This window comes from Maylandia zebra, linkage group LG6, assembly GCF_041146795.1.
Source record: "Maylandia zebra isolate NMK-2024a linkage group LG6, Mzebra_GT3a, whole genome shotgun sequence".
NCBI lineage: Eukaryota > Metazoa > Chordata > Actinopteri > Cichliformes > Cichlidae > Maylandia > Maylandia zebra.
The window spans coordinates 4,859,073-4,884,192 of NC_135172.1; the positions used below are offsets into that span (position 1 = coordinate 4,859,073).

The window sequence follows — 25,120 nt, forward strand, 5'->3', positions numbered from 1 at the left end:
TACTATATATATATATATATATACTATATATATATAGTTCAGTCATAATGTTATGCCACATTTTTTATTTTTTAAACTTAAGTCGACACAACATTATAGCCCTTACTGGAGTGAACTCAAAAATCCTTTGTTGCTTTGCTTTTTTAACTTTATTCAAACTTTCTTCTACAGTGTTGTACAGTGTTGCTACAAAAGAATGGATCAGTGTTTAGGTTCGAGAGGTAGGCATTAAAGGTGTGAGATTACAAGGAAATAACTGGAGGCTTTGACAGTGTTTGTAACACTCACTATATTTTGCAATGCAGGAGCACAATAAACAACTTAGAAGACTACATTTACTGGGTAAAAATGAACGGTGATTCCAAACCAAATCAAATGTAAAAAATTTTTTAAATGCCACTACAAAGTAGGTATGGGTAGGATTTATACAAATAAAAACGTAATAACACAAGTTCTTTAAGTCTGTTCTCTCAAGTTCAAATTCGCTTCTTTACACTCAACTCCGGTCCAGTCAATACTTAGTCTGGCAACTTAGAAGAGGCCAGCATTGCGTTATTATCTTCTCCAAGATGCAGAGTATTCAGTATACCCAATGGTATTCGTCGTCAATGATGTGTAGGCTTCGTTTGCGTGGCCGGGGAGAGGGAGGTCTGGGCTTCTCTGCTTAGGGTGCTCCCGGAACCTAGCCCCGGATAAGGGGAAGAAGATGGATGGATGGATGGATGGATAAATAAAATTGAATTGACTTCAACATTTAATATGCTAACTGAGGTCTGCGTTTTTTTTTTTTAATGTAACTCTTGGGTTTTTGGAAGTTCCTTTGCTAATAGTAAATAATTTATACTTTATTTTTAATCAAAGATAAAATAAAAGTTAAATGAAAAATGAACTGAGTAATGAAAGTATTCTTTCTGGATTTCGTGTGCATAGACATGATCCAGCTTTGACCTAGGTAGATTAGTGTATGTGTAATGCTGCAAGAATATGAAAGATAAGACAAGAGAAATGGTATTAAGTGTCGCAATTGTTGAACATAGAACAATACTTCAAATGTGATTTTGCTCATAGTTAATTGATGCTTAGTTGCTTAATCTAGATCAGAGAATAACCAGGTATAGATTTAACAGATATAACAAAAAAGAGAAATACAGTAATGACTCTAGGATAGGCCTCACACTGAGTCTGTGTGAAGACGGCCTTGGAAGGATGGGCGGGGTGATTGAGCGACACCAAAGAGCCACTAATCTAAAACAATGTATGACTTTTTAAATGTATGTATTTTAATAAAAGAAATTGTATTGAGCATATTGTGATCAACAAACTCAGTTTCAAAGACAAGTAAAAGAAAGTATTGTTATATAACTAGATTAAAAGGAGATTATGTAGAAATTGATTTTCATGTGAGAATGAACTGAGGATAGATCTAATTGAAGATAAATTGTATGAGCTTAATGAAACATGAAGTAAAATATAATATTATGTGACTAAATGTTCGGATAACGGAATTTTCTATGTTAAGAAAAACATAGAAAAGAAGAAAATGTGATTATGTGATTTTAAAATGTAAACTTTGTTTTAAATTATGCATGCGGAAAAGTCAGATAGTCAGATTATAAGGTGTGGCTGGAAATCAGGTGATTAGATGTGATTGGATGTCATCATAGGTGAGGTGTCAACTCAGAGGATGTGACATCCAGTTAGAAAGCAGGGAGAAAAGATGACCAGGTATAAAACTTTGTGCAGAAGAGATAAGTGGTTCTTCCCTTCATTTTCTGTAAAATGAGCATTTCAGACGATTGGACCTAATATGTTGACAGTTTGAAATGAAAGCCGAGCCCCAGAGGCAATCCCTGCCCAAACTGTGAACCTGCAAATTGGCTTTTTCTCTGCTCATTTTTTATAGAATCAAGAGGATTTGGATTTCTAAATAACAGAAAAGACAGAGATAAGTGTGATCCTCCTCACAAGATCTACTCAGAGTACGTTGATTAGATACGGGCAGAATAAATGCCATTGCCAGAGTATACAGTTTACATTTCATTTCAACAACTGCTCTGTAAAATATCTACATAATATCTATCAAACATGCCTTGCATCCTCAGAGTCACTAGCTGCAGCTATTGTAATTGGAAAAACATGGTTCTTGATCATAATGTCTGTGTTTAGACATTGTAACAATAACACAGCGCTGCCACTATGGTTTGCCAGAGAGCTTATTTGTGGAGTTTGAGTGTTCTCACTGGAACAGTGTGGACTTCTTCCGGGTATCCTCCCATAGGACATTCATGCTATGTAATTTAAAATGACCAGTTACTATGAACATTTAAGGCTGTCTGTCTGTTTGTGTTAGCCCAGCAATAAACTGGTGATCTGTTCTGCTGTGAAAGCTGAGATAACAGACTGGATAACAACCTAAATTAACAATATATAACATTCAGTATACTTTATTTCACATATATATTTTATATGATACAAAAATACTGATCGGTGTATTTTTATGAAAAATACAGAAATTGCAAGAAAGTTGAAAAATAACCTTTAATAAATTATATAATCAATATCTGACATAAGAATACTGCGACATAATTGATACAAAAACCCCTCAAATATTTTAAGAGAAATTACTTAGACAGTATCTTAGAAAAAGTGTCTTTCCTTCCAATGTTCATCTCAGATCAGTCTCCCATAAAAATATCTTTATATCAAAATCAGTGCATTTATCACCTTCAACTCATCAGTTTCCCATATCTTCATCCTAATCACTAAGGTTTCGCCACATTTTTTAGGGCCCACACACGTAGCTGCCCCCACATCTAATAGGGATACTTATGACCAGTAGATCTGAGGAGAATGGGTGATAAATAGTTTTTTTGTTTTTTAAGTTTAATATAATCTTGTTAATGTCCCATAGCATGGAGGTTAGTCTATCCTTCTCCAGTGGGATGGAACGCAGCGACATATTTCATCGCTGAAGAAGAAATCTGGTTCACACCTTCGCCTTCTTACTTCACAGGAAGGCCTGACGCAACTGCAATGAAAAAAAAAAAAAAGACAGGACAGGATTAGCTTCAAAACCACTAACAGTCCAGTGTAGGTCAGGATATGTATTGTACAGTTTTAGTTAGCTGTTTACATACACTCATAGGCATATATCATGCCTATATATACAGATACATATATATATATAGATATATATATATATAGATATATATATAGATATATGTATATATACACATATATACAACAGGGCTCGCAAAATCGCTAGCCCGACGTCCCGGGGCTAGCGATTTTTCCAGTCAGGCTACCAAAATCTATCTCTGCCCTGCCCATCGGCCTATCATAGGAAGGAAAAATATATGTCAATGCTTTTGCATTCTTTCGGAAATGTAGCTGGGTAATTATGTCATTGGCATCGGTGAGCCACTGTCAATATGTGACATATTGAAATCGCGTTTGAATTTGCGCTTGTTTTTTGCTTTCACTTTGCAATCGCGCGAACTGTGTATAGAGAGCGACAGCACTGATCTGTGAGTGATGATAATTTGCGCACCAATTCCTCTGACATCGTCTTATCAATCGTTAGCTTACTATGCAAACATGACAAGTGAAATCTCCCGCAGCTTAAACATGTGAGAGGTTGATCGCGCAGAGAATCGCTGAGCATTATGTGAGTGCGTGTGTGTAAAAGCAGCAGCATATATATTTTAGTTCTGCTGAGCCAAATAAGACAGGTCAGGGTGAAGAAGTGACAGCCAAAGAAAAGCTTACCACAAAACGGAGAAGTTATGACAAATCAGACTATAAGGCAAAAAGAAAGTGCAGCTTTATGGTTTCATGGACAAAAGAATTTCTGTGGCTGCGATATGACAAGTTAAAATAACCAGGGCTGCACATAAGTGGTCCACAGGTGCGCATTCGCTGTCAAAATAAAAAACGCGCACAAGATAAGAAGTTGCAATGCGTGTTTGCATACATAGGATTTTCTGGAGGAGGACAGACATTTGTTTAGAACTCTTAAAGATGTCGAAGAAGCTCCTTTAAGCAATTACTGTGATGTTCCTCCACCTCCAAAGAAATGTCAGGAGTCCGAACCACAAAAGAAGCGCGTATTCTCGGAAAAGTGGTTGCAGGAGGTGAGCTGGCTTCAAACAAATGATGAACGCACAGAGATTTGGTGCAGAATGTGCCCTGAAAATCCCACTCTAGCGGACAAAAACAGTGCTTTTTATATGGACGCAAACTCGCGTTGCAACTTCTTATCTGGTGCGCGTCTTTTATTTTGACAGCAAATGCGCACAAGCGGACCACTTATGTGCACCCGTGTAAATAACATAATGTTCTGCCGAGTGTGTTGTTGGTTTTCCCTCGATTTCTCGATATTTCATTTTCTTATCGTTGCACAAAATTATACCGGTATTACCGTGAACTGTATGATATAGCCCAGCCCTACTGACTACGGATACTGACTACAGAATGGAGCAGTTGTCAGCCAGCTCCTCTACATGAATGACATCGAGCTGTATACCAAGAGTGAACATCGATTCAGTGATATAACCTACTAGGATCTACAGCAATAAAATTGGAATGTCGGACTGAAGAATTGTAGTCAGATGGTAACGAAGAGAGGGAACATAGTCTGAGGGGATTGCACTACCAGACTGAAGGATTGGAAACATCGAGGACAGCTACAAGTACCTGGGAATACCTCAGGCAAATGGGAACCACAAAGAGGCTACTAAGAAAGCCACAACCACCAAGTACCTGCAGAGGGTTAGGCAAGTCCTGAGGAGTCAGTTGAATGGGAAGAAAAAGATCTGGGCAATCAACACCTGCGTCCTGCTGGTGATCAGGTACCCTGCTGGGATGATAGCCTGGCCGAAGGAGGAGATAGAAGCCACTGACATCAAGAGAAGGAAGTTCCTTACCACCCATGGAGAGTGTCACCCCATAAGAAATGGAAGGACTAGTGAGTCTCAGAACCACTGTTCAGGATGAGACAACAAACATCCATGAAGATCACCACAATCGGCTGTGTGCTTAGTAAATACCTCAGGCAGCAGAAACCTGAGAAATAAGAGAAGCAAGGAGAAGAACCATCATGGAAGGACAGGCCCTTGCACGGTATGTACCACCAGCTGATATAGGAAATAACTGACATCCAGAAATCCTACCAGTGGCTGAACAAAGCTGGACTGAAAGATAGCGCGTAGGGACTAACTATGGTAGAACAGGAACAAGCTCTGAGCACAAGATCCATCGACACTGGGATCCACCCAGCAGGGCGCAAGATGCTTGCAGGCAGGAAATACATGGAATGCCATAACCAAGTGGCTGGCATAACATCTGTGCCGAATACGGCCTGAAAGTCCCGAGGTCAAAATGGGAGACACCCCAACGGGTGGTTGAGAATGACCGTGCTAAGATCCTATGGGACTTCCAGATACAGATGGACAAAATGGTGATGGTTAACCAATCAGATGGGGAGATATGTGACACACATAGTGGGTAAAATTAAATAACTGTATGGCATGCTCAAAGTAACTAAATGAGCATGTCAACTTTTTTCTATTGACATGACATTTTTTCCTAATGTCAATAACAACCCATCCAATCCGCACATAACAAAATCAAACCATAGATGTCCATAAATTCAGATGCCCATAAATTATGTGTAATAATTAGAAATGACATAGGGAAAAGGTACTGAACACACAAAGAAAGGGAGGTGCAAAAAAGCACAGAAAATCATGGCACCGGCTGAAATTTATTATCAGAACTAAAATCAGCTGGTTCTGTCTAATGGCCTCCAAATAATGGCCTATAAAAAGTGCCTCTTTACCAAGACACAAGAAACAGCTCATGATGGGTAAAATCAAGGCCATCTCTCAAGACCTTTTCAACCTTAGTTTTGCAAAGCATACTGATGGCAATGTTTACACAAGAATTTCTCTTTCCATAAAACTATTAAAAGAGCCATAATTCAGAAGTGGTAAGAACATCATTTTACTATAAACCGGCAACAACCAGGTACTCACTGCAAGATTTCAGACAAAGGGTTTAAAAGGAATTATCAGAAGAGTTGTCCAAGAACTAAGGATCACTTGTGGTGAGCAACATAAAATCCTGGAATCAGCAGGTACAATTGTTTCAAAGAAAACAATAAGTAATATGCTAGTTGCTATGGCCTGTATGCACGCTCACTATGCAAGGCTCCATTGCTAAAGAACAAAAGGGATGTGGAAGGGGGTTTAAATTTAGCTGAACAACATTTAGATAGGCCTGTGAAATACTGGGAGAATACAGTCTGGTAGGATGTGACCAAAGCTAAACTCTTTGGATGCCATAATACTCACCATGTTTGGAGTTCACAATATACTGCATATCTACAAATATACTTGGGCTCATACAGTCCCAATCAAAAGTTTAAGACCACTTGAAAAATGGCAAAAAAAAATATCATATTTTGCATGGTTGCATCTTAACAGTGTTTTAAGTAGAGCTTCTACATGCAACAAGAAGAAATGGGAGTGAGACAAAACATTTTTAACAACCCCCCCAAAACAGAAATCAAAGTTCCAAACATGACCTCAGTAATGAGTAGCTCCACCGTTATTGTTGATCTCTTCAAAAATTTGTTGCAGCATGCTTGATGCAAGCGTTTCCATGAGGTGAGTGGGGACATTTCTCCAATTGGTGAAGACAGTCGCATGAAGGGCATTTACTGTCTGGAACTGTTGTCTATTTTTGCAAACTTCCATTGTCATCCATCCCCTAAGGTTCTCAATTGGATTTACATCAGGGGAACATGCAGAATGGTCCAAAGGAGTGATTATTCTCCTGGAAGAAGTCCCTTGTCCTGCAGGCATTGTGTACTGTAGCGTTGTCTTGTTTAAAAACCCAGTTGTTACCACACAGTCATGACGGATGCTCTCTGCAACATCTGCAACATCAGCAGCTGTTTGATGCTCCTGCACCTCCTGAAGCTCTATTGTTCCACTGAAAGAGAAAACACCTCCACTGTGGTGTGTGGAAAACATCTCAGGTGGGATCTGCATGTCATGCCAGTAACACTGGAAACCATCAGTACCATCAAGGTTACATTTTTTTCTCATCAGAGAATAAAACTTTCTTTCACCTTTCAGTGTCCCATCTTTTGGTGCTCTCTTGCAAAGTCCAAACGGTCAGTTCAGTGGCACATTTTTGCACAGATTTGACATTTTAAAGGTATGTGGTCCTAAACTTTTGATCAGCTGTTAATCAGCCTGTTTCAGTTTAAGCGTTGTTTTCAATAAATTGCATGCTCAAAAAAATGTTTTGTCGCACTCCCATTTCTTCTTGTTGCAGGTTAAGATCCAACCATACAATTTTTTTTTTTGCCTTTTTTCAAGTGGTCTTAAACTTTTGATTGGGACTGTATATATCCCTGTACATATGTGTAATAAATGTTCTGTGTTCTGTGTCCCAGAAGCCTGCAAGTTCTCACTTCAGCCAACACGGCTTTAAGACAAACACTTTCCTGTATGTTAAAAAGGTCAAAGGTTACAAATAGTAGCCCAAACTACTCCCTTTAGAGTTACCAAATGATTTATAGCCAATGCCAGATTTACCAGAGCTTTCAACACAACAGAACAATGTGAATGTTTAAATTTCTTACTTTCCATCTTGATGCAATTAATCTTCTTTGAAATTATCTGGAGTTTTTTTTAGCCTAATAAGAAAAAAGTCAAATAACTGACTACTTAGCTATTTTGGAAATAAAAAAAATGTTCATTTCTCAGTCATAATTGGCAACAGAAAAAGAGCTTACATATCTTAAAATGATATGTCCTAGCTCATGTTTGGTTGACTATAACCTAAAACGTAGGCCTCATTGTCCAAACAGACAGACAAGCCTTGTAGCCAAGGAAGTTTAAGGAACAAACAATGATTTAATCCTTTATTATACATACTTTATCATTATAAATTCTGCAATCGCCCATGCTTTTTCAGCTGCACAGGGTCTCACGTGGTGAATGACAGAATATTTAGTTGCTGTTACTTAATACGACCAATAAAGCCCCTTTGAAATACACAGATGAGTTCAAATGGACAAGCATAATTTCTTTTAGACGCATGTTCATAGTTACATATGCATAATGATCAGATCCCAGACACTAGATTCCTACTGTTATGTTCTACTCATAAATCACACTCAGACAGGGTCACAGTGGGTTGAAAGTGGACCAGATGGAAGGATGTGTGTGTATGTGTGCACGTTTCCTCCTGTGCCATAGAGGAAATGGTTAACTGACAGCTAGGAGAAGTCATTAGCACACTAGGGTCTTGTGTTACACACCGTTGTACTGCAACAAACCCCTACATACTGGTGTGGGATCAGTGCCTTACACAGTGCCACTAACATCCTGAAGGTTTGAGTGTGTGCATTTATGTGTAGCTGTAGAGATCTTTTCCATGAAAGTGAAAAAAATGAATTGCAAAGTACATCATTAGTTAAAAAATACTTGGTACATACAGTAAATTTGCTAAAATGTTTATACTAGCATGCTTCACCTACCAAGTCAGTAAGGTAAGGAGTGAGGAGTCACAAAACACTGACCAGAAAATAGAAAAGAAAGCTTTTATTATTGCATGTAGAGGGCTGGCCATACACTGTACAGCATACACTACATTGTTAAGTTTCTAAACACAAACTTAACAATGTAGACATAGAAGAGCCACCTCCACAGGACAAGACTCAGTCCATCTTCATCTAAAGGACAAAGGTCACTCTTTCGAGGATGCCAATATTCACATTTTGGACAGAGAGGACAGATGAGTTTGAAAGAGGAGTGAAAGAAGCCATTTACGTCCACTGTGAACGACCATCTTCTCACCACATTCCCAAACCAGAAACCGTGGATGGACAGATCGATCCGCACTGCAGTAAACGCCAGGACCGCCTCCTACAACGCGGGTCTCGCCACTGGCGATATGAGCGCCTACAAAGCGGCCTCATACGGCGCGCGGCGCGCGGTGAGAGATGCCAAACGCCGGTACCGGGAACGTGTGGAGTCCCACTTCCACCAGGGCGACACACGGAGTATGTGGCATGGACTACGCACCATTACGGACTACAAAGCCAGGGACACTGCGCTGATCAACGCGGACTCTGCATTCACCAACGAGCTGAATCAGTTCTACGCCCGTTTCGAGGTTAGCCAGGCAGCTAATGCTATCTACCGCCTGACTACCGAGGACAGTGACGTCATCAGCGAGAGACCGGTGACCAGCATCGCGGAGCATGACGTCCGAGCGGCACTGAGGAGAGTGAACACAAGGAAAGCGGCGGGGCCAGACGGCATCACCGGCCGTCTGCTGCGCTGCTGTGCTGACCAGCTAGCAGGTGTGTTCACTTACATCTTCAACGAGTCCCTGGCGAAGTCTGTGGTCCCCACATGCTTCAAGAGATCCACCATCATCCCTGTGCCCAAGAACAGCAAACCCTCATCCCTGAACGATTACCGGCCAGTTGCACTGACCTCGGTAGTAATGAAGGTGTTTGAGAGGCTGCTGAAGAACATCATCTCCTCCTCCATCCCAGACACCACAGATCCGCTGCAGTTCGCCTACAGATCCAACAGATCCACAGAGGATGCCATCGCCCACGTCCTACACACCACTCTCAGCCATGTGGACAAGAAACAGGGTAACTATGTGCGAATGCTGTTTGTTGACTACAGTTCAGCGTTTAACACAATAGTGCCCTGCAGACTGTTCACAAAGCTCAGGGATCTGGGACTTAACATCGTGGTGCCAGGACAACCACCTCCAGCTGAACGTCAGCAAGACCAAGGAGCTGGTGGTGGACTTCAGAAGGGGTCAGCACAGAGACAACAAGCCCATTATCATCAATGGAGCTCCAGTGGAGAGGGTGCAGTCCTTCAAGTATCTTGGTGTCCACATCTCCTCAGACCTGACATGGGCTGCCCACATTCAGGTCCAGACCAAAAAGGCTAGGCAGCGCCTGTATCACCTACGACAACTGAGGAAGTTCAGGGTCTCTCCAAAGATCCTCAGGATTTTCTATACAGGCGCTGTGGAGAGCATCCTCACACAGAACATGACATCGTGGTTTGGGAACAGCTGTGTGAAGGACCAAAAAGCTCTCCAGAGAGTGATCCGTACAGCAGAACGCTGCTGCAGGATTGCTCTCCCCCCGTTTCAGGACACCTACACCAGGAGATGCCGGACTAGAGCAGCGCAGATACTGAAGGACCCGTCCCATCCTGGCAACAAACTGTTCCAAGGACAGAGAGACTCCTATCCCCAAGCCATCCGTGCCCTAAACACACACACCCGCCCTCTCACATCATCTATAATTGACTGAGTCAGGACTCTTCCAGACACTAAACCAAGGCACAATGTACATTTCAATTCCTTTAATTTTAAATATGTTTATATTGTCTATCCTGTAAAATAGTCAGATGTCTATTCATATTAATGTACAGAATTCACCTGCTTGCTGCTACTACTGCACATTCACCCAATGTATATACTACATATATATATATATATATATATATATATATATATATATATATATATATATATATATATATACTACATATATATATATATATATATAACAAAAAAAAAAACACCCAGCACGCCCCTGCGGGCGGTTTATCCTTCAAGCTCGGGTCCTCTACCAGAGGCCTGGGAGCTTGAGGGTTCTGCGCAGTATCTTAGCTGTTCCCAGGACTGCGCTCTTCTGGACAGAGATCTCCGATGTTATTCCCGGGATCTGCTGGAGCCACTCGCCTAGCTTGGGAGTCACTGCACCTAGTGCTCCGATTACCACGGGGACCACCGTTACCTTCACCCTCCACATCCTCTCGAGCTCTTCTCTGAGCCCTTGGTATTTCTCCAGCTTCTCGTGTTCCTTCTTCCTGATGTTGCTGTCATTCGGAACCGCTACATCGATCACTACGGCCGTCTTCTTCTGTTTGTCTACCACCACTATGTCCGGTTGGTTAGCCACCACCATTTTGTCCGTCTGTATCTGGAAGTCCCACAGGATCTTAGCTCGGTCATTCTCCACCACCCTTGGGGGCATCTCCCATTTTGACCTCGGGACTTCCAGGTTATACTCGGCACAGATGTTCCTGTACACTATGCCGGCCACTTGGTTATGGCGTTCCATGTATGCCTTGCCTGCTAGCATCTTGCACCCTGCTGTTATGTGCTGGATTGTCTCTGGGGCATCTTTACACAGCCTGCACCTGGGGTCTTGCCTGGTGTGATAGACCCCAGCCTCTATGGATCTTGTACTCAGAGCTTGTTCTTGTGCTGCCATGATTAGTGCCTCTGTGCTGTCTTTCAGTCCAGCTTTGTCCAGCCACTGGTAGGATTTCTGGATATCAGCCACCTCCTCTATCTGCCGGTGGTACATACCGTGCAGGGGCCTGTCCTTCCATGATGGTTCCTCGTCTCCCTCCTCTTTCTTGGGTTTCTGCTGCCTGAGGTATTCACTGAGCACTCGGTCAGTTGGGGCCATCTTCCCAATGTATTCTTGGATGTTCATTGTCTCATCCTGGACTGTGGTGCTGACACTCACCAGTCCCCGGCCCCCTTCCTTCCGCTTAGCGTACAGCCTCAGGGTGCTGGACTTGGGGTGAAACCCTCCATGCATGGTAAGGAGCTTTCTTGTCTTTATGTCAGTGGCTTCTATCTCCTCCTTTGGCCAGCCTATTAATAATAATAATAATAATAATAATGGATACTTTATTGATCCCCATGGGGAAATTACTTGTTTTTCTCTGCATTTGACCCATTCACTCAGTGAAGCAGTGGGCAGCCCACTAAGCAGGCGCCCGGGGAGCAGTGTGTAGGGACGGTACCTTGCTCAGGGGTACCTCAGGGTAGCCGTTAAGTGGATTCGAACCGCCGACCTTCCGATGATGGGGCGACCACTTTACCTACTGAGCTATCCCTGCCCAGCAGGGTACCTGATCACGGGCAGGGCATACGTGTTGATGGCCTGGATCTTGTTCTTACCATTCAGCTGACTCCTCAGGACTTGCCTGACCCTCTGCAGGTACTTGGTGGTTGCAGCCTTTCTAGCGGCCTCTTCATGGTTCCCATTTGCCTGCGGGATCCCCAGGTACTTGTAACTGTCCTCTATGTCTGCAATGTTGCCTTCTGGTAGTTCAATCCCCTCAGTTCTGACTACCTTCCCTCTCTTTGTTACCATCCGACTACACTTCTCCAGTCCGAACGACATTCCAATGTCTGTGGCAACCTGCTTGAGACCAAGAAAATTGCAACTAGGTTTTCACTGCACTACCAGGAATTTCACACTAGTGACTGCCAGCAACCACTTGCCAAACACTTGCCAACCAGTTGGGGAATATAGATTTTTCCCTTGCAAAGTCCTTCTCTGTGAGGTTGAAAGAGCGGCAAAAAAAAAGAAAAAATGTTTGGACTTTTCTCAGAGGAACCTAATATTATTCTTTTTTAAACTTGCTCAGTCAATCCTATCTGAATCCATTATCACCATAGCTGTTATTGTTCCTGCTGTTTTGTTTTTCAGTGTTCCTACTCAAAAACTGTTCACACCTGGCCCTTATATATATATATATATATATATATATATATATATATATTTTGGAACAGAGGATCGCAAGTTCGATTCCTGCCTGGGGCGTCTGTATCCAGTAAGGGTCCTAAGGCTAGACCCCCTATGCTAAGCGAGCCTACCGCAGACATGAGCGAGACAGATAAATATGAAGGCATGCCGGCTCGGACGTCGCCCGGATCAACAAGGTCCGCGTCAGGTGTTGAGGAACCAGGGCACCCTGACGAAAAGTGGGCTACTGGAACAAGAAGGCATCGGTGGGCAAGAGACGAAAACAGGGCGTTGTTGGAATGCTACTACGCAAGTAACCCCGGCGGAAGGGGCTACATGAATAGGATGAGGGACCTATGGATTCTTCGATACCCAACATCCACAATGACGGCGAAACAACTAGTAGCTCAGTGTTCCAACATTCGAAAGAAGGGACTGCTCTCACAGCTAGAGATTGACGAGGTACAACACAAATGCTACGGCAAGGAGGAGTCAGGACGCCAGGTCAGGGGGGCGATATCATCACCCCCACCCGAGATTGGGTACATAGCCCCAAGTGCGATAGGAGAAGGATCGTTGAGTGCGAGAGGAACTGACCTGAAAAATAGGATCATGGCCAAGCTTGAAACCTGGATCCCCCGTAGCCGGTTACCAAGATTACGTGAAGTACCCTCAGAAGGTCTGCTAGATGATGTTAATGCAGCACTACGGGCAATACCTACAACCACGATTACCGACACTAACAAGCTGATCTACAATACGGCAGCAGTGATCAGTGAGATGCTTGGCTACAAGTTGAACAGCGACAAGGGGCAGTACCCTCCATGGAGAAGGAGGCTAGAGGGCAAGATCAAAGTAGCACGGAGGGAGGTTAGCCAACTAACGGAGTTGCAGAAAGGTAAGACAAATAAGGTGCCTAAGAAATACAGCAAGCTGTCCATACCTGAGGCCTTGGAAACTGCCAAGCAAAGACTCACAGCCTTGGCCAGCCGCTTGAGGAGGTACACCAGAGAGATAGAAGGCAGGAGAATAAACCAGCTGTTCTCCACAGAACCAGCAAAGGTGTACTCTCAGTGGCAAGGGAACAATAAGAGAACAGCACCACCAAGGCTGGAGACGGAGCAATACTGGAAGAGCATATGGGAGAAGGATGCAACCCATAACGGCAATGCTCAGTGGCTAGAGGATCTGAGGGCAGACCACAGCGACCTCCCCGAACAGGGTCCAGTAACCATCACAGTGGCAGATATCCAAGAAAGGGTCTCCAGTATGAAGAGTTGGACAGCACCAGGGCCCGACATGGTTCACGCCTACTGGCTGAAGAAGCTGACTGCACTCCACGAGCGTCTGGCAGCACAAATGAACCAGCTGCTAGTTAACGAGAGACACCCGGAATGGCTAACTGAAGGCCGGACGGTCCTGATCCCCAAGGACCCCAAGAAGGGACCGGTCCCCTCCAACTACCGACCAATAACCTGCCTCAGTACTACATGGAAGCTCCTGTCAGGCATCATATCAGCTAAGATGAACAGGCACATGGGTCAATACATGAGCGGGACACAGAAAGAAATTGGCAAGAATACCAGAGGCGCAAAACACCAGCTACTGGTAGACAGAACAATCAGCCGAGACTGCAAGACCAGACTGACCAACCTGTGCACTGCCTGGATTGATTACAAGAAGGCCTATGACTCAATGCCCCACAGCTGGATACTGGAATGCCTAGAATTGTACAAGATCAATGGGACCCTAAGAGCCTTCATCAGGAACTCAATGGGGATGTGGCGTACAACACTAGAGGCCAACTCCAAGCCCATAGCACAAGTCACCATCAAGTGCGGGATCTACCAAGGAGATGCTCTGTCCCCACTGCTGTTCTGCATAGGCCTGATCCCCCTCAGTGAGATCAAAGAGAGGGAAGGTAGTCAGAACTGAGGGGATTGAACTACCAGAAGGCAACATTGCAGACATAGAGGACAGTTACAAGTACTTGGGGATCCTGCAGGCGAATGGGAACCATGAAGAGGCCGCTAGAAAAGCTGCAACCACCAAGTACCTGCAGAGGGTCAGGCAAGTCCTGAGGAGTCAGCTGAATGGTAAGAACAAGATCCGGGCCATCAACACGTACGCCCTACCCGTGATCAGGTACCCTGCTGGGGTAATAGGCTGGCCAAAGGAGGAGATAGAAGCCACTGACATAAAGACAAGAAAGCTCCTTACCATGCATGGAGGGTTTCACCCCAAGTCCAGCACCCTGAGGCTGTACGCTAAGCGGAAGGAAGGGGGCCGGGGACTGGTGAGTGTCAGCACCACAGTCCAGGATGAGACAACGAACATCCAAGAATACATTGGGAAGATGGCCCCAACTGACCGAGTGCTCAGTGAATACCTCAGGCAGCAGAAACCCAAGAAAGAGGAGGGAGACGAGGAACCATCATGGAAGGACAGGCCCCTGCACGGTATGTACCACCGGCAGATAGAGGAGGTGGCTGATATCCAGAAATCCTACCAGTGGCTGGACAAAGCTGGACTGAAAGACAGCACAGAGGCACTAATCATGGCAGCACAAGAACAAGCTCTGAGCACAAGATCCATAGAGGCTGGGGTCTATCACACCAGGCAAGACCCCAGGTGCAGGCTGTGTAAAGATGCCCCAGAGACAATCCAGCACATAACAGCAGGGTGCAAGATGCTAGCAGGCAAGGCATACATGGAACGCCATAACCAAGTGGCCGGCATAGTGTACAAGGAACATCTGTGCCGAGTATAACCTGGAAGTCCCGAGGTCAAAATGGGAGATGCCCCCAAGGGTGGTGGAGAATGACCGAGCTAAGATCCTGTGGGACTTCCAGATACAGACGGACAAAATGGTGGTGGCTAACCAACCGGACATAGTGGTGGTAGACAAACAGAAGAAGACGGCCGTAGTGATCGATGTAGCGGTTCCGAATGACAGCAATATCAGGAAGAAGGAACACGAGAAGCTGGAGAAATACCAAGGGCTCAGAGAAGAGCTCGAGAGGATGTGGAGGGTGAAGGTAATGGTGGTCCCCGTGGTAATCGGAGCACTAGGTGCGGTGACGCCCAAGCTAGGCGAGTGGCTCCAGCAGATCCCGGGAATAACATCGGAGATCTCTGTCCAGAAGAGCGCAGTCCTGGGAACAGCTAAGATACTGCGCAGAACCCTCAAGCTCCCAGGCCTCTGGTAGAGGACCCGAGCTTGAAGGATAAACCGCCCGCAGGGGCGTGCTGGGTGTTTGTTTTTTGTTTTATATATATATATATATATATATATATATATATATATATATATACATAATGTTTTTCCTCTACACCCCCCCCCCCCCCCCAATTTTTTTGCACATGTCGAGGAGCGTGTCAGGCTACATTTCACTGTGTGTTATACTTGTATAACTATGCATGTGACAAATAAAGAACCTTGACCTTGACCTTTGGTGGTTTACAACACCAGCTTTCTGCCATCTATCCAGTTTTGAGATCCTTCCCAGATGCCTTAACGCCCACTCACATCCTGGGCCATCTGACCTCAGGAAATCACATGATAGGGTGGGGCTAGGTTTCACAATGAGCTCACCTGAAACCTTGGCTGACTGTGACCTACACCCGTTTTCACACCTTGGCTCATGTGATTAGGTAGAGGATCATTAGGGGGTCCTTTTGTCCCTCTCAGGGGGATTATCCCACAGGGCTTAAATCTGGGACTCCCCATCATTTGACCCTAGAACTGAAGAAGCTTCTCGGATGAGAGGTGAAACGTCTTCAAGCAACTTAAAGAAGTCCAGACGGTTTTCTTTCCAAGCTCCTCAGACAACAGGGTAACACAGCTGGGCCTAATCTGACATAACAAGACAGGGAAGAAGCAATACACTAACACAGGACACAGCTCTATCAAAATAAAACAGGAAACATGAGACAGAGGGTAAGACGCAAACTTTACACTGTGATCAGTGAAGAACAGACATGAGAACACAACTAACTTGACATGACACATGGAACACAGGGGAGGCACAGTAACAAAACTAACAAATATAACCGGGGCATAACTAAGGAACCTCGAAATACAAATGACCATACCAAAAATGATACCAAATCAAAGATAATTCAAAATCAGAAACTGTCATAAACACTGGGTCCCCAGACTCAGGACCATGACACAGCCACTATAAAACTTATGATTTTATAAAATATGATGCAATGCTGTCGATTAAATCAAGTATTAAGTGCTTAAAATAAACTCAATCTAAACATCTGCAACAGTAATATTAATCCATATAACACTGATGGTAACACCTTGCTGCAAAATAATAAAGATAGAAAATAAGTACTTTTACTTTTGATCATTTATGGAAAATAAATTTATTGTAGCCATTATCTAACTCTCTGTGAATAGTACTCATGGTCATTGATCAATGGTCATATTAATAATAATGAAAGTGAGCTTGAAACTCATTGTTAGCTAGTGATCTGATCCTAGTTTTAGTCATTGTGCATCTGGACCATGTATAAATCCAGGCATTTTTCCTACTGAAAATGCAAATGATTTTTTGTGATTTGGCACTATATAAATAAAACTGAATCAAATTGAACTGAAAACACTGCATCCAGAACAACAAAAACAACTTTCTAGGAAACCCTTCCCTAGTTTATTGACCATGAATCAAAACTAATAAACTGATGTTTTCTTTGAAGTTATTTTGGTCCCTGTTGGTTTCTTCTTCAGTGTGCATCACCTGTCCCTGAAGCAATAAATCATTCCAACTTATACTGCTACCTCAAGCCTCGACCATAGGTACAATATCCTATTTTTGGACATCTGTGTTTGGTTTATGCCTCATGTAAAAGAGCTTTCTGTCATACTGTTAGGTTGTCTGAACATAAATCTTGTCCAAATGTATATAAAGTCTCTGAATGTTGATCTAGGAAAACCTGTAGGCTTATATTAACTTTACAAACCTTTCCAAAATGATCTATTTTCTATCTATTTTTGAATATTTTGCATCTGGTGATCTCTTTTAGTCAAATCTGTCATGATCCTGGGTCTTTTGACCCAGCATTTTGAGTTTTAGTTTATGTTTAAGCCCTTCAGGTTTTCTAAGTTCATTTTTCATCATGCCTAGGTTGTTATAGTTCTTTGTTATTAGATTCCCCTTGTGTCTTCCACCCATGTTAAGTCTCCCTTGCCCTTCATGTGTTTCATGTCTGTGTCTTACGTTGTCTAGTTCAGGTTGTCATGTCAGCGTCTTATGTTTCCTGTTTTATTTTGAAGAGGTCTGGTGTTCCTGTGTTCCACTGTGACGTCGTTATGTTCATGTGTGTCAGCCATGTGTTCCCACTTCTCTCATTAGCCTCCTGTGTGTATTTAGTCTGTGCGTTCTCATTCAGTCTTTGTCGGATCGTCTGTGTTGTTCCCATGCCAAGTCCTGCGTTCAGGTTTTCATATATATATGCCCGCCCAGCAGTCCTCCCTGTGTTCCAGAGGCTCAGGAGAGTTCAGTCCACAACCATCATCTCCACCATTACTACTGCATGCATTTCAGTCTATAGCTCAGTCATTAGCTCTGTTAGCAGCCCAGTCCATAGTTCATTTTCCTGTGTTTCCGTTAGCTCAGCCATCTCCCCAGTGTTCAGCTCCGTCATTTGTTCCACCACCCGCTCAGCCTTCTGTTCAGCCAGTGGTCTCTGCCCCTACTGGTCCTGCATCTGCGTCAGCTGGAGGGCCCGAGGAGCCTGTCTAGCCACCTGCAAGGCCCGAGGAGCCCGTCCAGCTACCTGCCACGCCACCTGCGGCTCCGTCGCCTGGTCCAGCTTCTGCACCGCCTGGTCCAGCTTCTGCACCTCGGAATCGCCAACCACTTTCCGGGCCACCAGCTGGACGTCGCTGCCGTCCGCACGGTCGGCTGCCAGAACTGTTTCCACACCGCTGCCATCCGCACGGTCGGCTGCCAGAACTGTTTAGACTCTGGTGCTGCTGTCCTCCGGGTTGGCCCACTGAACTGAGCTTTGGACTGTCCCCTGTGCTTCTGGTGGACATTTTGTTTTGGACTTTGTTTGGACTTTAGTCTGTGCGTTCTCATTCAGTCTTTGTCGGGTCGTCTGTGTTGTTCCCATGCCAAGTCCTGCGTTCAGGTTTTCATATATATATGCTCATCATCATTGCCATGTTTAGAGTTTTGTTTGTTTTTCTGTTTGCCAGGGTTTTTCATAGTTCGTGCTTCCTTTCTAGTTTACCCAGTTTAGGTTATTGCTTAGTTTGCATTGTTTTTGCCCTTTTATTTTGTACTGTTCTGTCTGCCTTAATAAACAGCTAATCATCAGTTAAGTTTGAGTTTTAGAATGTCTGTACCTGGGTCCACTCTTCACACTCCACGCAGTTTGCCTCGGCAAACTGTGACAAAATCTATGCATCTAAAACTTTAAAAGACGTTGATTTAACGTGGCTGATAACAGTCTTTGGTGTATCTAATCGGTTATGTATAAGCTTAGATTTAATATTCACGCTGTTGATTGAAGACAAGGTTCTATCTATTCCAATCCCATTATTCTTGCCAACAATGTTATTTTAAATGAGTAAACGGCAGATGGAAGGTAGTGAACTTCTGACATCTTTCCTTACCTGCATGTGGCTTGGTGGAACCTCCTTCCTTTCAGGAAGCACTTATTTGGCGACTCATTGCATTCACAGGAGCACTTTGTCTTGTTGAGAGGCTGATGTCTTGGGCATGTCTTGCTGCATGTGCACTGACAGGTCTCCTTGTTGAATACATGGCAGGATAGGCTAGGTGGCAAGTTGCAAACACACTGGCAGGTATTGCGATTCAAGTGATGGTTAGGACCACAGTCTTGAGTTTGGTGGCACACACACTGACAACTTTCCACGTCCAGTTTCTTATTGGGGCCACATAAATCTGCTGAGAATATGTCTGTAGAGTTGGAAGAAAGAGAGACACTGATGAAGTTGGTTACTTAAACTTAGCATGAACTACATAGATCAGCACAAACTGATGGCCAAACATTCTACTTCAGGATTTTCTGGTACAGAGCAGAATTACTTTCTCACACAGATCCAGGTAGAATAGAATAGATTGAATAGAATTTTTTTTCCATTAATAGATTTCCATTAAATACACTGCAGGGTCCTGGCCTGACGAGGTAGCTCTTCTGTGTTGTGCCATCCGCTTCGCCAGAGGTTGTTTGGTTTCCCCGCTGTATAAATCCTGGCAATCCTCCTGGCAATTAACAGTGTACACTATATTACTCTGTTTGTGTCGGGGGACCCGATCCTTGGGGTGGACCAATTTTTGGCGCAGCGTGCTTTGGGGTTTAAAAGCCACAGAGACCTGGTGTTTAGAAAAAATGCGTCTCAACTGTTCCGATACTCCTGACACATACGGGATCACTACAGATTTTCTCTTAGGCAACGGTTGTCCATTTTTACAAGAAAAGGGAAAAGCCATCTCTGAATCGAGGAGGGGGCTTAAGGGTACATCTTTCTAGTGATGGGATTTCCGGCTCTTTTTAGAGAACCAGCTCTTTCGGCTCCGAACCGGCTCTTGAGGTTGTTTTGTTGCTTTAATTAATTTATTATTAACAATAATATAAAAATATGGAAAAGGAATTACTGATGTAAAAAAAAGTGGTTTTATTTATATATGCTTAAATATAAATATATGCAGTGGCCCGTAGAGACAAAGCACGTACAAACTCCAAAACACATTTCTAGCGTTAACTGAACTTCCAAAACAGAGCTACTATACAATTGAAAGCATATGTATATTGTTTGTGTATTTATACACAAGCACTCATATATATATTCAAATGATTTTAAAAAAAAATGTTAATTTACCTGTTACTACCACACACCAAATCCGGTCGTTGGTAGGTCCTGGCTTGTGTAGCCACTAGGTAACAAAAGCTCAACACTGCGCTCTAGCATCCTGGAGCACTTCTGTTGTCTTTTGTACATGTTTTGGAGTTTTTACGTGTTTTGACTCTAGGGTACCGTAAATATACTTTTATTTATTCACTCCACATAAAATGTAATAAAGAAATCTTTTAATACAAAAACCAACTATTCACATTTCAGCTTTTAAATATTTAAATTTTCAGCTTTTTCCTTTTACAAATTTAAAGTGAAACAACACAAAACACTGCAAACCACAACACAATTAAATAGAAATTACAATATGAAAACAAAAAGAAGATGCACATTCTCTGTCATATGGGCCTGCATGAATAAACTTTCTGAATCCTTTATCATCTGCAACTGAAAATAGTTGTGGATGATTACTATACCTTTATAATGTGACGTTGTTGTCCCTGGCTCTCTTTCTCTCTCTCTCTCCCTCCCGCTCTGTTCCTGTGCTACTGCCAGTGTAACTACTGCCCCTCCCCCCTTTTCCCACCGACACATCACTATTCCTCACCCATACAAATCATTGAATTCAGATGTTCTAATCACTTACATGGCCACAGGTGCATAAAATCAAGCACCTAGGCATGTAGACTGCTTCTACAAACATCTTTGAAAGAATGGATCGCTCTCAGGAGCTCAGTGAATTCATGAGTTGTTTCGTGATAAGATGCCACCAGCAACATAAGTCCAGTCGTAAAACTTCTTTGCTACAAAACATTTCAGTCAATTGTTAGTGGTATTATAGCAAAGTGGAAGCAACTGCGAACAACAGCAACTCAGCCATGATGTGATAGGTTCGTTAAAATCACAGAGCAGGATGCTAAGGTGCTGGCCAATTTTCTTACACCAAATCATAACAGACCTCCAAACTTCATATGGCCTTCAAATTAGTTATAGAACAGTGCACTGAAAACTTCATGGAATGGGTTTCCATGGCCATGAAGCTGCATCTAACTCTTACCCAATGCAATGCAAAGCATCGGCTGCATGGCATGAAGCATGGCGACACCGTACTCTAGAGCAGTGTAGTGATGGATCACGCTTCCTTGTCTGGTTATCCAATGGATGAGTCTGGGTGTGGTAGTTGTTAGGTTTAATGTATGTGTTGTAGGTTTCCATTTAAAAAGCTAGAATGCTTCTGTTTGCTCTCTATGTAACCCACGCATATGAGTACGTGGATTATTATACCTTTCTAATGTGACGTTGTTGTCCCTGGCTCTCTTTCTCTCTCTCCCTCCCGCTCTGTTCCTGTGCTACTGCGAGTTTAACTACCGCCCCTCCCCCCTCTTCCCAGCGCAAAGCACAAGGCTCGCATGCAGAGTGAAGCGGAAAAAAAGTGCGAGAGGGAGGGTGAGAGAAAGAAAGAAAAAAAAACAACAACCCACGGCTCGCGATGAGGAGCTGGCTTGCGTCGTTCACGTCAAAGGTCCCGCTCTAAGAGCCATTCCGTTCGCGACCAACACATCACTACATCTTTCGCCATCTTACAATGCTGTGATTGCAGCCATTCTCCAACTCTCTGTGAATGGTACTCATGGCCATTGATCAGTGGTCTTTGATCAATGGTCATGAGAATTTGCATAATGATGAAGGAACTGACTTCCCAGCCCATTGTTCCTTCAGTGGTGCTAGTTTCAGTCATAATGCAAATGCACTGTTTACAAGGTTGGATGAAACCTGCAGTCAGCTGAGACTGAAGAAGTCACTTGGATGAGTGACGAAACGTTTCTCCCACTGAAAACGCTACGTTCAGATGAACAGAATCAACTTTTGGAGATTTACTTACCTGGATGATTGAGCATGCATCAAATAATAAATTGTGTTTAATGATGACTTAAATGTGATATATATGCAAAAAAAAAAAAAAGAAGAAAGAAGACAAAAACTATCAAATCAGAAATGGGACAGAAGCTTTTACATCACATGGGACAACACAGTGAAGAGCAACTACCTGAACTGTGCTCCCATCGAGGTCGATTATTTTGTTAATAGTATTACATGTCATTGCGTATGACTCTGAATACTGTGACACCTCTTAAAAAAATCAAAAGTACTTGACTCTCTAGTATAACTCTCAAACATGCCCCTTAAAGCAGATGAACTATAAGCTAGAGAGGAAAGGGTGTCTCACTAATTTAGAAAATCTTCATTTAACCTGGAAAATGAGTTTGCTACTCCACAAGAAAAAAAGCTGCAGTAATTAAACCATTGCTTAAAAACCATCTAAGCTAATTATAGGTCAACATATAGACTCTAAAACAGCTAACTCATTATCTGCAGAAAAGTGGTTAATTTGCAGTTTCAGTAAGGTTTCAGTACTCATCACAGTACAGAGACAGCGTTAGTGAAAGTTACAAATGATCTGTTTATGGCCTCTATGAACTCATCTCTGTGCTTCACCTGACCTCAGTGCAGTGTTCTATACTGCTGACCATAATATTTTATTACAAAGATTAGAGCATACACTAGGAATTAAAGGTACTGAGCTGCAGTGGTTTGAATCACATCTATCCTAATAGACTCCAATTTGTTCATGTAAATGGTGAGTCCTCCTCACAGACTGAAGTTAATTATTTAACAAATTTAACATTCTGCTCCTCACATACAAGGTCTTAAAACAATCAGGCCCTTAACCTTGTACCATACCATCCTATTAGAGCACTTTACTATACAGTATAAAGCACCTTGAGATGACTGTTGTTGTGATTTAGCACCAGAGATGGGCAGTAATGCGTTACTGTAATCTGATTACTTTTTTCAAGTAACGCGTAAAGTAAGGGATTACTATTGCAAAAACGGTAATTAGATTACCGTTACTTTCCCGTAGGAACGCTGCGTTACTGCGTTACTAAAACCGTGATTTTTTTGCAAGAATGTCTCATGACAGTGACGTAAGCGAGTGCGACGTTGGTGACAACAGCTGTGTGCAGATCAACAATGGATCACATATCGATTGTGGGAGAGAGTATGAGCGTGCAGCGTTTAAAGCGCGGAAGTACTGACCTTACTTTGAGTTTGATTCCATAAAAAGTGACAAAAAATATTAGCGTCTGCTGTGCGTGGGAAGAAAACTTCTTTTTACAGCGAAAAAAAGCCCTAAACAAGAACAAAGTGCGCAACGACGTAATGGGAAATTCACAGAGAAACTTGCGGATTCTTCAACTGACCGCTGCGCACACCTGCACCAGGGCAAACCACTCTGCACACATACATAAAAAAAGACATCCTCATTATTATGAGTGAATAGTGTTATCATGTAAGGTTACTCTGAATTTCCTCTAATAGTTTTATCTAATCTAATTGAATCTCTCTACTCTAACCTCAAATACCAACAATAATATTTCACAGCCCAAAGGCTTCATTATAGTCATTAGATTTCTAAACAAGGCTACAATACAGTCAACTCACAATAACTTACATGACATGAAAGAGGTTGTATAGGAATTTTGGTGTTGTAGTTTACCTGCACTATAAAGCCTAGCTTTCTGCCATGAACCTGGCTGCAGATGAAAATGAAACTTGTCTTTTCGATTCTAGAACTTTGCAACTGGTCTCATAGAAACTGCTAATTTGTCCTTTTTTCAGTTTATTGACTTTGTTGAATTTTTTGGTCTCAGTTGAATTTGCTTGTGTTGTTGTACATGTAGTGTTTTGTCAGTGACACCACTTTTGTAATTTTGCTCCGTACCCTGTGTCCAATTATTATGTGATTAAAATACATGCTTTCAATAGGTATTTTCAAAAGTACTGCATGAACTGTTTAGATATTACAGCTGTATTTACATATTGTTCCCATTTTTAAAGGTTCAACAGTCACTGCACAACATATTGTTCAATGTAAGGATTGTTATTGATGCTTGGATGAAAATCTATTTCACTTATTGTTTGGCTGAAGTCTACAACCCTGTGCCATCACAAATGCAGTATCTCCTCCATTGAGACACTGCCAGGCCTTTGCAGTCTGCCATAGTGTCAAGTACTACCCAGTGGGGTCCAAACCCTTTTCTAGGTCTCCGCAAAATAAACTGGACAAGCTGAGAGCCAGGATTACAACACAATGAGAAATAAGAGAGCTCTAATTTTCACTGAGACCTGGCTTTCAGAAAAAGTTCCAAGACTGCCGTTCAGATACAAATTCACTCCGTAACTTAAGTACATGCCACACAGAAACAACTATTGTCACGGCTGTGGCAGCAGTCGTGTGGTGTAGTGAAGGAAGGACCCAAACTGCTGGCACTGGCTGTGATGCGAGTAAGCTTTATTGCAGAAGGTGAACACAACAAAAGCAAGGGCAAAACTAAAACATAACCTAAACTGGGAACAGCTAAAGAACAAACCTAAAATCATACAAACACGGGATGAAGAGCAGAAATGGCACAGAGGATGTTGGGCAGAGAGACACAGAAATTACACTAGGCTACACAGACGACTTGGCTGAGGTGTCCTGTGGGAGCAACACCAGAGCTGGTGATACCACAAAGTAAACAAACTGATCAGGAAGACTTTATTGTTGGCTGCAAACTGGAAACCTTTGGAGATGTTTCCAAAGGTTCTGGCTCTGTTTCCTCAAGGACAGATTC

At 42.9% G+C, this 25,120-nt stretch overlaps 1 protein-coding gene across 4 annotated transcripts in view; it reads right to left on the reverse strand.

The window, feature by feature from the left end:
* Positions 1 to 263: 263 nt before the first annotated feature.
* vegfc (vascular endothelial growth factor c) overlaps positions 264 to 25,120 on the reverse strand; it is a 102,373-nt gene continuing 77,516 nt past the window's right edge. Inside the window, exons 6-7 of one of the 4 annotated variants that reach the window (XM_076884536.1) lie at positions 19,242 to 19,548; positions 266 to 3,028 (exon numbers count right to left, since the gene is read on the reverse strand). In XM_076884536.1, the coding sequence (XP_076740651.1) occupies positions 2,920 to 3,028; positions 19,242 to 19,548 (416 nt within the window). In that variant the 3' untranslated portion in view covers positions 266 to 2,919. Of the gene's footprint in view, positions 3,029 to 19,241; positions 19,549 to 25,120 lie in introns of those variants that run through there. The other 3 variants (XM_004562227.2, XM_012922145.4, XM_076884537.1) reach the window with 3 other exon arrangements.